At 42.5% G+C, this 13,670-nt stretch overlaps 1 protein-coding gene across 4 annotated transcripts in view; it reads left to right on the top strand.

The window, feature by feature from the left end:
• The window catches only part of PUSL1 (pseudouridine synthase like 1), a 118,241-nt gene that overhangs the window by 78,401 nt on the left and 26,170 nt on the right, over positions 1-13,670 (top strand). For all 4 annotated transcript variants that reach the window (XM_089675957.1, XM_089675956.1, XM_089675955.1 and 1 more), the window contains one exon: positions 11,471-11,617. In XM_089675957.1, the coding sequence (XP_089532083.1) occupies positions 11,471-11,617 (147 nt within the window). The remainder of the gene's footprint in view (positions 1-11,470; positions 11,618-13,670) is intronic.

Genomic DNA, 13,670 nt, shown 5'->3' with positions numbered 1-13,670 from the left:
AATTGTGCTGTCCATTGCACAGAAACACAGTTCATATAACTGATGAACTTACTTTTGCAGGGATCTCCAATTATGCCCACTGCATCCTCCACCATATGTGGGACCTCGCTTCAAGTGGTAGAGCTTCTTCAAAGCACACGGCAACTCGCTTATTTTTTAAGGGCCTGTTTGCCCACTTTTATTTAAATGTCAGTTCAATAACATAAAGGTTTCCCACGCAGGGGTATCCACCATCACACGAATTCAAATGAACAGTATTCAGCCTCCTGGCTTGTATGCAGTTTTAAGTCTGCCTCCTGCAGACTCTTCCCAAAGTATGGCACTAGCACACAGCTAGTCCGGCTTCCACCTCTCCTAGGTGTAGCCCACCTGACTCCACGGCAGAGACCTCCCGTCTGCCTGGGTGGAGTCCTCCTAACTGCCGGGGTGGAGCCCAGAATCATGGCCTGGCTTCCCCTAAAAGGCCTGCACACACCTGTGCAATCAGCACGCTGGCTGCTCCCAAAATATGGGCCCAGGATTGGAGATTTCATCCCTCCCAAATCTCTAAGAAATCTCCAGGCTACAGGTCCCAAAACAGGCTTTACCAACCAAAGAGGAAACTGATAAACCAGTTTCCTCTGCATTAGGAGATCTGCCTGGAGCCCCTCAACCTGTAAGGTTGAGAATCCTGGGTCTCCATCGTGCTTTCCACCGTGGCAGGATACCGCACTGCCACAATATATATATATATATATATATATATATATATATACACACACACCATGTTTCCCCGAAAATAATACCTAGTTGTGATCAGGGCTTTTTTTCAGCCACCTCTGGCACTGGCCTTGCGCACACCCATATCTACTGTCTCTTATAAACACAGAAGCGTGGCTGAAGTGACAGCACCATCCGCTCCCACAGAACCTCCCTACCTACTGTGGGACAGGGATCGAACAGCTATCTGTGGGCGCAGTATGTTTAGGGGTGGGGCATCTCCTCCTGCTGTCTAATGCATGGAAGCCGATGCCCCAGGGGTGATCACCGGCCAGTGGGGAAGAGGCGGAGCGGTGTGTAAGTGCGCTTGTTGCACTGTGTGGGAAGATAGGACCCAAAACGGGAGTTACTATAGAGAGGGGCTGGCTGCTGACAGCTGTGTTTTGCAAAGCTAGCTAACCATATGAGGCCAGTGGAGGGGGGGTGTGCAAAGGTAAGCTGCAGTCAGGTGTTGCAGAGGTAAATTGAGTGAGGTGAGTTGCAGGCAGGGTGCATAGGTGAGCTGCGGCTAGGGGGGTGCAGAGGTGAGCTGAGGTGCAACCCACCTTTGCACCCCCTGGCCACAGCTCAGCTCTGCATCCCCTGGCCACAGCTCAGCTCTGCACCCACTGGCCACAGCTCAGCTCTTCACCCCCTGGTCACAGCTCATCTCTGCACCCCCTTGCCACAGCTCAGCTCCACCCCCTGGCCACAGCTCAGCTGTGCACCCCCTGGCCACAGCTCAGCTCTGCACCCCCTGGCCACAGCTCAGCTCTGCACCCCCTGGCCACAGTTCAGCTCTGCAGCCCCTGGCCACAGCTCAGCTCTGCACCCACTGGCCGCAGCTCAGCTCTGCACCCCCTGGCCGCAGCTCAGCTCTGCACCCCCTGGCCGCAGCTCAGCTCTGCACCCCCTGGCCACAGGTCAGCTCTGCATTCCCCGTCTGCAACTCACCCCTTCATCCTGTCTGTGGCTCATATCTGCACCCTGTCTGAAATTCACCTGTCAAGTCACCCCTGCAACACCTGACTGCACCTCACAACTGTCATCAGCCAGCCCTCTCTATAGTAACCCACATCCACAACTTCCTGCAGCTTACCTCTGCACCCCCTGTCCACACCTGGACATTTAAAATATAAGACCTAGTGTGTTTTTTTTGAGCCAAAAAATATACGACAGTGTCTTATTTTTGGGGAAACACGGTATATGGTGTGGTGCATATTCATGTTATTGACTAAAAGAATAGCCAAGGACTCCTCACTGTTAATTTATGCACGAGGTAATTACCTTACCTTTGTTATGTTGGGCTAATCTGTTTTTGGATAAATATGTGGAGAGCTGGGGAGTTTCAGAGCAGGTTATTTGCAAATCTACCAGCATTGTAAAATACAAGTTTGTCTGATTTAGATTTGGAAAGGTCTTAAATATTCATAGTGTACTTGTTTATGGTGAAGAGAGTTTCAACATGGGTGTCATGTCCACCTTTGTACAAGGATGTTAAAGATTGCAGTTTTGCCATAAACAAGACAAGGAATATCTATTTAACTTTTTAGTTAAAATCTATGCATACAGCTGTTCTAGGTCTAGACATTGTTTGTAACACATACGATCAAGCATGCTCATCAAACCAACTAGTCAGATTGCACAACACTTTGGTCAATGGGAAAAGGTGTATATTAGGGAAGGTTTTTTGGCTCAGTTGTGACAGGAGAAAGTGGATCCTCAGAATATTCATGCAATCATCAGACACCTTCAGAGGACCCTGTCATTTGCCTTGTCTGTACCTCTGTCTTATGGATTGTTTTTGAGCTGATTAAATGTTTGTTCAGTGTAATGGCTGGGCGTGACTCTGTTATCCTTGTTATTGGAACCTTTCTACTAGCTCCTCCTAGAGTGGGCATGGCGCCTACACACTTCAGGAAAGCTGCCAGAAACAGGGCTTAAAACGGAGAGCTTAAACGCAGTCAAGGTAGGGGCCTTCCTATGCGAAAGGGGACACTCTGATGCTGGGACTCTTGCCAAGGCTATATGGGCTCATCGATTGGTCACGTTTAAGGCTTGTCCACGACCCCCTGTGCATTATGGTTCCGATGGGGTCTGTTCCTTCCCGTCTTCCCGTAGCTTTGGTGATGTATTAATTCTATGCTGTGACGCTGTCAAAAGATGTGTCTGTTTCATGCTGTAATGCTGTGTGTTATTATGTAGATTGTGATGACTATAAGATATATCCTCCTGTGTGTCGTGTGATAATAAAAGTGGAGGTTTTGACAGTGCAAGAATATTGCAGTTGGATTCTGTTATTTCTTGGAGTGTCGGGTGAATGCTATGATGTGCAAGGGCAGGTGTTCATTTGGTAGTGGGTTTCACACATGCTTAGAATAATTAATGGTCTAAATGCTGGTTAAATGTACCTGTGTGTTTGACTACCTGTGTATTGTGTGTATATGACTTGTTTTTGGTTATTGTGTCTAGCATTGCATTACAGATGTAGACTACAAGTGGCTATTTCAACACACATTGTGCAAGAATTCTGCTTAAAGCTCATGACCCTCACCTGAAAAATTGAAGAGCAGCTGTCCCAGCCATTGCAAAGGATGTAGATGAGATCTCTCCCATGGCCATCAATCGCTGTAAAAACCCAGCCAGGGGGTTTTGTCTTTCCAAAATATCATAAAACCGTTCCTTAGAAAAAAAACTGCATCTCTCTGTAGAGTCCTGCAAAATCTAGAGAAGCTGGTACAAATAAACTACTTGAGAAATGATCTTGGCCTGTAATCCAGTACGTTTGTGAGATAATTAAGGGACTGAAAGTCAAGTGTTTTAGATTACATGTTTTTTTATCTCTTTAATTATTCGGGTAGAAGCTTGTTCTGAGGTCAGTAAAGCATGCTGCTCCTAAAATCTATTGCAGATGCCTGTGGCAGTGGAGAAAATCCAGTAAAGAGATAAGTGGGCAACACAGTGCATGTTTATTGTTGCTAACAGATTAGATGGAGCGGGAATGATTCCTGGCTTGTGAACACAGAAATCTGTACATTCCTGTTCTCATTGCATCCCTCATACACAAAGGCCTGTTCCCATAGTAACTAATTAGCAATATAGTGCTGGGGGTTCATCTGGTACCTTGAAGGGTAGTAAGAGCAGGTTTGCTACATAAGCCTGTGGGACCCCCTGTGTTGGACAGTCTAGATTGCTTCACACTGCAAAAAACTTGGATCAAGTCATTAAACCTTTATAATGCACATTGGGTTAAAGTGCCAGCAACAAACATATTATCTTTGTAAATGTGTACACTGTCCTCCATAAATGTCAAACCGTGCAATATAAAGATATATATTAATTTCCTGTAACCCAACTACATATCCCTTCACAGACGTTACTAAAGGGAAAACGCTGAAAAGAGATTCTTTGATGGGGACTGATGTAAGGGAGGTATCTGGGGACTTTGATGTAACGAAGGTCTCTGCGGATTCTGATATAAGAGGGGACTCTGTGAGGGGGGAATGCTAGGGACTTTGAATTAAGAGGGGACTCTGATGTAAGGGGGGATCTCCTTGGAGACTCACCCCTTCAGTCTCTGCCCGAATCACTAGCCTGCTGCACAACATATCAGATTGAATGTCGATCCACTTCCTTGAACTGAACCTCTCCAAAAGCTCCTAGTTTTCCCCCCAGCCCGTGCACCCCCCCCACTGACTTCTCCATCATTTCCAACAATGCCACCATCAGGCCCATCCCGCAAGCCAGAGTACTTGGTGTCACTCTTGACTCCAATCTATCCTTCCTGCCCCAAGTTCAATCGCTAACAAACTCATGCAGACTCCACCTCCGCAACATCGCCAAAATATGCCCATTCCTAACCCCAGAAACCACTAAACAACTCATCCACTCCCTCATCATATCAAGACTCGATTACTGCAACTCCCTCCTCACTGGCCTCCCTCACCACAGACTATCCCCGCTTCAGTCGATCCTGAATACGGCAGCCAGACTCATCCACCTTACCAACTGCTCAGTTTCCGCCACCCCCCTCTGCCAATCCCTCCACTGGCTTCCGATTGCCCAACGGATCAAATTCAAAATGCTTACACTGACATACAAAGCTGTCCATAATACCGCCCCAAACTACATCACCGACCTAATATCCAAATACTACCCAAATCGCACTCTCTGCTCCTCACAAGACCTCCTTCTCTCTAGTTCCCTGGTCTCCTCCTCCCATGCCCGCCTCCAGGACTTCTCCAGGGCATCACCCATTCTCTGGAACTCCCTACCCGAATCCATCAGACTATCACCTACTCTACTCTCCTTTAGCGCATCCTGAAAACCCACCTCTTCAGGGAAGCCTACCCGCCCCCTGCTAATTGCCGATCTCCTCCACTCTTCCTACCACTCCATCCCCAACAGCTTTTCCTCCTGTACCACTATCCCCTCCCTCCTAGATTGTAAGCCCCAAGGAGCAGGGCCCTCGAACCCCTCGTGTATCACATTGTATTGTTATTGTACTGTCTCATGTATTGTCTCCCATTGTAATGTACAGCGCTGAGCGAACCATTGGCGCTTTATAAATACTGTATAATAATAATAATCTGATGTAAGGACGGACGCTGAGGACTCTGATATAAGGGTGGACTCTGCAAACCCTGATGTAAGGGTGAACTCTGATGTAAAGTAGGACTCTGGTGTATGGGCTACAACTGGGGGCTCTGATTTAATGGGGGCACTCTGTAGACTGTGATTTAATGGGGAATGCTGGGGACTCTGATGTAAGGGGGAAGTGTGGATGAAAATAGGGAGCTCAGAATGACTTCTGCACTCTGTATGTTCTATTTGTTGTTTACTCCTGACCTATGTAATTTGTACATCATACTGTATTGTACAGTCATGGCCAAAAATATAGGCACCCTGCATTTCTGTCAGATAATGCGCCACTTTGCCCAGAAAATTGTTGCACTTACAAATGTTTAGGCATTCATGTGTTTATTTCTTTGGTTTGTATTAGTATGACACAAAAAGTGGAGAAAGAAAAAGCCAAATCTGACACATTCCAAGCAAAACTCCAAAAATAGATTGGACAAAATTATTGGCACCTTCTCAAAATTGTAAGAAATAATTGCATTCCAAGTTTGTGATGCTCCTGTAATTTTTAAATAAAGTCCCCTGTATCAATTAACAGGTTCTAACAATATAGAAATCACTCTAGCAACCAGTTAAACTGGTGAAAAATTGACTCAGCCTTTCTGTTGTGTGTCTCTGTGTGCCACATGGAACATGGAGCATGGAAAAGAGAACGAGCAGCAAAGAGCTGTCTGAAGACTTGATAACAAAAATTGTGGAAAAGGATGGACAATCTCAAGGTTACAAGTCCATCTCCAGAGATCTTAATGTTCCCATGTCCAATGTGCGCAACATTGTCAAGAAGTTTACAGCCAATGGCACTGTAGCTAATCTCCCTGGGTGTAGACAAAAACGAAAAATTGATCAAAGATTGCAATGTAGGATTGTTTGAATGGTGGATAAAGAACATTGATCAACTTCTAGACAAATTCAAGCTAACCTTCAGGCACAAGATACAACTGTGTCAGCTCACAGTATACGTCACCATCTGAATGAAAAGATGAGACTGTGGTATGAGACCCAGGAGGACTCCACTGCTGACACATAAGCATAAAAAAGCCAGATTGGAGTTTGCCAAAACTTACCCAACTAAGCCAAAATCATTTTGGGAGAATGTGCTGTGGACAGGCGAAACAAAATTGCAACTTTCTGGTAAAGCCCATCATTCTACTGTTTTCAGAAAAAGAAATGAGGCCATTAAAGAATAGAGTTCAGTCCCTGCAGTCAAACATGGTGGAGGTTCACTGATTTTTTGGGGTTGCTTTGCTGCTTCAGGCACTGGATGTCTTGACCGTTTGCATGGCATTATGAAATCTAAAGACTACCAAAGAATTCTGGGGTACAATGTAGGGCCTAGTGTCAGAAAGTTGGATCTCTGTCAGAGGTCATGGGTCTTACAGCAGGGCAATAGCTCAAAGCACATGTCAAAAAGCACCGAGAAATGGTTTAAGACAAAGCGCTGGAGAGTACTTGAACTGGCCAGCAATGAGCCCAGATCTCAATCCCATAGAGCACCTGTGGAGAGATCTCAAAACAGCAGTTGGGAACAGGAACCCTCCCAATCTGAGAGACCTGGAGCAGTTGGTGAAAGAAGAGAGCTCCAAAATTCCAGTAGAGAGGTGTAAGAATCTAATTAATGGTTAAAGGAAGAGACTGATTTCAGTTATTTTTTCCAAGGAGTGTGCTACCAAATATTAAACTGAGGGTGCCAATAATTTTGTCCAGTCCATTTTTGGGGTTTTGCGTGGAATGTGTCAGATTTGGCTTTTTTGTTTCTTTACTTTTTTTGTGTCATACCAATACAAAGAAAAGAAATAAAATTGAGAATGCCTAAACATTGGCAATTGCAACAATTTTCTAGGCGAAGTGGTGCATTATCTGACAGAAATGCAGGGGTGCCAATATTTGTGGCCATGACTGTATGTCATATAGACATGACCAAAATGTTCACTGAGTTGACGGTTTTAATAAAGTTCTTCTTTAAGGTAGGCTGTATTAGACAAAGTGTTTTTTTTTTTTCTATGTGCAGAAAAACATATTTACTTACTTGCCCTCCAGAGGATTTACCCCCCTTCCTGACCAGGCCATTTTTTGTGTTATGGCACTGCATTACTTTAACTGACAATTGCGCGGTCATGCAACTTTGCACCCAAACAAAAATTATTTATTATTTTTTACGCTATAAAAAAAAGGCAATTTTGAGAAAAAATAACAATATTTTTTACTTTTTGCTATTACACATGTCCTGTAAAAAAAATGTAAAATATCACACTTCATCATACATTTAGGCCAAAATATATTCTGCTACATGTCTTTGTTTAAAAAAATCCCAATACGTGTAAATTAATTGGTTTACGTGAAAGTTATAGCGTTTACAAATGGCAGTATGTATACTGGGATTTTTTTTTTTTTAACTAGTAATGGCAGCGATCAGCGACTTATAGGGGACTGCTGTGGACATTCTCACACTGGGGGGAACTGTCTTGGTGTCACTGACATCCCCAGTGACACTGTACTAATGGCACTGGGCAGGAAGGGGTTAACATGTGGGTGCGATCAAAGGGTTAACTGTGGGCTGTGTTAGTACTTTTCAACTGTAAGCACACCCTAAGGTGGCAGAGCGATGCAAAGCAGTGTGCAGGAGCTGACATGGGAGAGTAATCACCGGCTGGGACCCAGTGATTGACAGTCGAGGCCACGAATAGTGGCACGGGTAGGGCACGCGGCCCCTACCCAAAAATGCAAAATCACGTATATATAACATGATTTTGCACACCCCTGCCATCCTGTAGCAGTATATAGGTGGTGGGAAAGCGGTTAATGAAAATTAGATTATTCAATTATAATTTGTTTTGAGGTATATGTGTGTGAGACTGTCACTTATGACACAGTAATTCAGAGTATTTTGTTGGTATAAAGACTGTGGCATATGTGTGCAGTGTATACAGTAAATAGGCACAGATTATGTATTCTAATCCCCCCTTTGCCCCTCCTACTGTTTGGACACTATATGTTTTTCGGTTCTATCCCAGAGTGCCGTAGTTCTTTCATAATGCTACTCATACTCACATTTTATCACACTGTTTTTTTTTGTTTACAAACGTTTTTATTTTGAAAAATAGACTGTAAAACAACAGTACAGTTTCAAATGATAACAGCAAAAACAAGGTACTTTTGAAAAGTACAATACATAAAATTATATTAGTATAAGAAAGAGAGGAAATAGAAAAAAGGTAGATTGCAAGTACATGAAATGTGTGAATGATTAAGTAGGCTAAATATTACTTCTGTCAGCAATATATACCAGTCAATCTTCACTTGGGATGTTAGTAAACATGTAATAAATGTCTATAATCCTTCCAAGATTCCCATTTTTTATCAAATAAGTGCATCTTATCCAATAAGGTATAATGAATACGCTCCATGAGCATCACAGCATCAACTCTATGCAAAACGGTGGTTAAGGGTACAGTGTTGGACTTCCAATGTGAGGCAATAGCCCACAAAGTGGCAATACAAATAGTATATATCAATCTCATAATGTCATTAGAGACCCCTGGGATATGAGTCCCCAATAAACAGGTCTGTATAGACAATTGCACTGGGATACCCACCAATGAGGTAGCCACCTCAGATAACTTGCGCCAAATCAGAGATATGGTTGGGCAATCCCAAAATATGTGAACCGAGGTACCTGTGAGGCCACAGCCCCGGAAACATAAAGGGGATGTTTGTGGGAACAATACATGTAGTCTTGATGGGGTATAATATAATCTGGTTAAAACCTTAAGGGCAGTCTCTCGAACTGAAAGATCTAGAACACTTACATATGTTATCCACCATGGAATCCCAGTCCTCATCTGAAAAAATGATACCGCTATCCTCCTCCCATTTTCGTCTATATAAAGGAGGTGTAGGCGAGGAACAGATCAAAAATTGGTGATAAAGATCAGAAATAAGACCCCCACCCCCAGGAGAGTCACAGCTGATACGTTCAAAAAATGAAATCTGAGAAGAGGGTATAAGGCCAAAATGTGATTTAAAAAAATGTCTAATCTGTTGGTAATGGTGGTATTCACGAAGAGGAACATCAAAACACACGCGGAGCATATCAAAAGTAATATTAGATCCTCCTCTTTGAAAGTCAGATAATCTAATGAAAGAGTGATCATACCACCAACGAAACGCTTGAGGAGAGGAGAAGGCTACATTAAAAGTAGGATCACCAAAAAATGAGGCACCTGGGGGGACAGAAGAGACCAGGTTTAATTTAAATTTCTATTTGGACCAAAGTGTCAGTGAATGAGTCACTATGGAGTTATGAAAAGTAAGTGATCGAGGGGAAATTTTGGACCACAGAATTTCCGGTAAGTAAAATGGGCGTATAGATTGAGATTCAAATTTGATCCACGGGATCTGAGAGTTAATAGTTGCCCATTGTGATAACTGCGCAAAGCGAGCTGAGAGCTAATATAGCCAAAAATTGGGAAGGCTGAGACCTCCCGTCCGTTGCGAGCGGTACAAAACCGATGAGGTAAAACATGGATGTTTATTACCCCAGATAAAGTTATTAATAGTCCGCTGAAAATGATCCAAAAATATTTTCGAGACTGGGACTGGAAATGCTCGAAAAAGATAAAGGAGTTTGGGCAAAATATTAATTTTAACCGCCGTGACTCTACCTAGAAAGGAAATAGGGTAACCATGCCAAATCTTTAATAGAGTAGAGAGACGTGATATACATGGTGGATAATTGGCAGCAAATATATCTGAGTATCTAGGGGTGAGATTGATACCCAAATAGGAAATCCGATCCATAACCCAACGAAATGGAAACGAACTACGGAGAGATGCACCCAGGGAATCCGGAACATTCACAGGCATAATCACCGATTTGGTAAAATTAACAGTGAGACCTGACGCTATAGCAAAGTCATTCAGTACAGCACTTATCACACTGTTTTGACTTTTTATTTGTAAAGCCAGACAGATTATTTGTTACGGGCAGAGATGTAAATTTTCCAGAAATTTTGAAGCCATGAGAAAAAAATGTTTTTTTCCTGTGTTTTTTCCGGAAAAAAATTAAATTTTCAGAAAAATAAAAAAAAGAAAAATTCAGTGTGGATTAGTTTTACAAATTGAAAGTCAATGTGTTTCACTGGGAAGGTGAAATGCAGTGTATATAAACATGTTATGCTTGAAATAAAAGCACAGCTTATTCAATAAATAAACTAAACTTGCTTTTTAAAATTGTATTTTGTATTACAAATGGAATAACAAAGACTATATGTTAGGAAGATTTTCAGCTGTACATGAGAATAGGTAACCGCCCCCCTTTTCCTTTACTGATCCAAGAGCATATATTGCTCTAGCAAAAGCTTGACCAATGTTATCCTGATTTTCAGGTGTAATTTTATCTATAAATGAAGGATTTTTGTATTTTTGGGAGACTGTGGTTTGCAGCCCTATTTGAAGATGCCGCTGGTGACGAAACACTTTGTTGATCCAGAAGCAGCAGAAAGAGTTTTCTAGAATGAGAACTCTGGAGGGAAAAGCTACTTTCATTATTCAAAAAGCTACTTGTCCTCATTTAATTCCATAAAGTATTTGTTAATGTCTTTCGGGCACCTCTGGCATGCAGGGATGTGTTTTGTCATCCCTGTGGCATTTAGAAAAGAATATTTCTTCTCACAATATTTGTAAATTGCAGCTTCGCTCTCAGCAGAAATTGTACTGTGGAAATGTTTCCAATCTCTAGATGTTGATCACACCATTTTATGGAAATGAGGAAAATAAAATCCAATTTACTGAACAGACTATAGGTAAACACTATTTTGTGATGGTGGAGAACATTAATAGGAATCATCTACAGATAAACTAATTTGTCAGACAAATTTACCGTCCTGTGAGGAGAGAGAGAGAGAGACCAGCGCTGCAGACGTGCACAGCGCTGGATCGAGAAAGGATTATATATAATGGGGGTGAAGGGACAATACTTCCACTGGAACATTATTTTTACCTTAATGCAGGGAATGCCTATCAGTCTGTCATGTGTTCATCTGTTGTTAAAATATTGTTTCATAACTAACCTATTTTGTATGTTTCTTGCACCCAGAGTTCTGAAGGCCATCCGTGTAAGTAATGACTTCCATGCACGGCATGATGCACTGTCCCGCACGTACATGTACCGTCTAGTGACTGGATATGGGCACGAAAATTTACCAGTGTTCGAAAGGAACTTGTGCTGGGCTGTAAGTGAGAGGTAAGATGAGCAATAGATTATCTGTAAGGTTCTGAAGGGAAAAGAGCATAACCATAGAATTTGAAAATCCATAGAATTTGAAACAATTTCAGCCTACAAAACCCTTTGAAAAAAAGAAGCTGCATACTTGCCTCTTCAGCTAGCAGTGAGACAAATATTTTATATTTTTAGATTCTTCCACATTTTATTTTTATTTATTTTTTATTCTTTCACAGTTTCTGGTGATGCTGCTGCCTGACACTTCCGGGTGTGTCTGATAGCATATTCCCTGCTGGGCACCCTGGTTCCTTCCACCATCTGCTACATCGCTGCTTTGTATTGTAATGATGTAGTGGCTGGTAGGAAATAACACAGTGACCAGTGGGGGACATGCTATCAGACACCTAAACACGTTGGATAGCAGTACCAGCAGCTACTGTGGAAGAAAACAAAGATTTGACTCTTCAGAGGGATAAGTATGCAGCTTTTTCAGCATGATGCTGCAGGATGGATTTTCTTACTTATTTTTTTATTTTGTTAAGCTCTGGAAAATTTGAACATTTTCCCTTGCATTGGGGGCTGTGCCCAAACTGCTAGGGTTCATACTCATTTAGATTTAAAGGGCATGGTAAAGTAGATTTACTTATCCAATCCTCCCTTCCTCCTCACTGATAGACCAGTTTCTGCAGTCAGACGGTGCATCACTGTTGCATAGGAGAGGATCAACTAATTTATAATACCTATTCTAATCAAGCATTTAACCCTTGCAGTACAAGCGCAATACCCTCTCATTTTTGATAGAGTAGTGGAAGGTTATGACCCACCCCCCCCTTTTTTTTCTGCTGTGTCAAATTGGGGAGATTTTTCTTCACTTCCTGTCCTGTAGTTAAAACAAAGTGAGAGGAAATTCCTCCAAAGTGACCAAATTCCTGGCTGTCACCAGACCTAGTGTCCCCACTGGAAGACATCCCATATATTCTTGTTTTGGTGAAAGCCCAAAATTTTGAATTTTCTATCACTTTCACTCTCAGTGAACACAGTAAACAGGACAAATAGAGAACGGGCACAGACATCCCTCTGCACTCTATCCAAAACTAAATGTTTTGCCTTATTTATGCTTTAAACTTTGTGCATATTACCATTGCTCTTGCAGATAAATCCCAGGCAACAACTGAAACCAATCACTGAGCTACCATCACTACAAACAAACACTGCAACTATGCTATATCAGAAAGTTTACTCAAGTTCTGTTTAGTCCTCTTTAGCCAGATAGCACCATACAGGTTCACTGGAATTGTATTTCCTAGAACAGTTTTTATTACTTTTGCTCTCTCTGATTTTTTTTTTTTGCCAGTCACATCAAAATGTAACCCCAGGGCTTCAACATTTGCACATTGTGGCAGACTTCAGTGCTGCAATAGTTATGATGTCCCTGCAGATATGGCCACAGATATTTTCCCGCAGCCTTCCTCCCGGTTTAGGGTCTTCAGCCATCTTAATTGGCTGGGCTGTGGTGACATAAGACATGTATGTGCACATAGGAGTTAATGTTACTAAACCCAGGACCCTGCATTCACTAAATCTAGTCTCTCACAGTACACAGAACATGGTAGTGTAATTATTTTAGTAAATATAAACTGCTAAATACATTTTCTCATCAGCAGGTAGAGCAGTCTTGAGACTTCTTTCAGTGTTCAGCAGAGCACATGTTAAAGCTTGTAGGATGAGTTTTCTTTCTGCTCTGCAGAGGATGCAAAACTCCTGACCTCTGTCTGGACAGTGCTGATTGGCCCTGTGCTGATCACATGCACTCTCCCAAGGAAACAAAAACCTCCCTAGCAATACGCACCAAACAGAACATATGCAGAGTGTCCACACAATATGTCTTATCAGGAGATAAGAGGGGGGCACTGGAAGAAGGGGATGATCAGAGAAGTAAGGATCAAACATCTTTTTTACACAATGCAGAGGATTGACCCCTTAGGTTCCACAGTAAGAATAACAAGCATGATTTACTGCATATATAGACTGATTTTACTGTTGTGGGTTTAGTAACACCAGTTATTCATACCAG

This window comes from Staurois parvus, unplaced genomic scaffold, assembly GCF_062004578.1.
Source record: "Staurois parvus isolate SC_StPar_1 unplaced genomic scaffold, SC_StPar_1.0 ptg000160l, whole genome shotgun sequence".
NCBI lineage: Eukaryota > Metazoa > Chordata > Amphibia > Anura > Ranidae > Staurois > Staurois parvus.
Note: the sequence above shows the minus strand (reverse complement) of the source record. Positions and strands in the feature narration are given on the sequence as shown.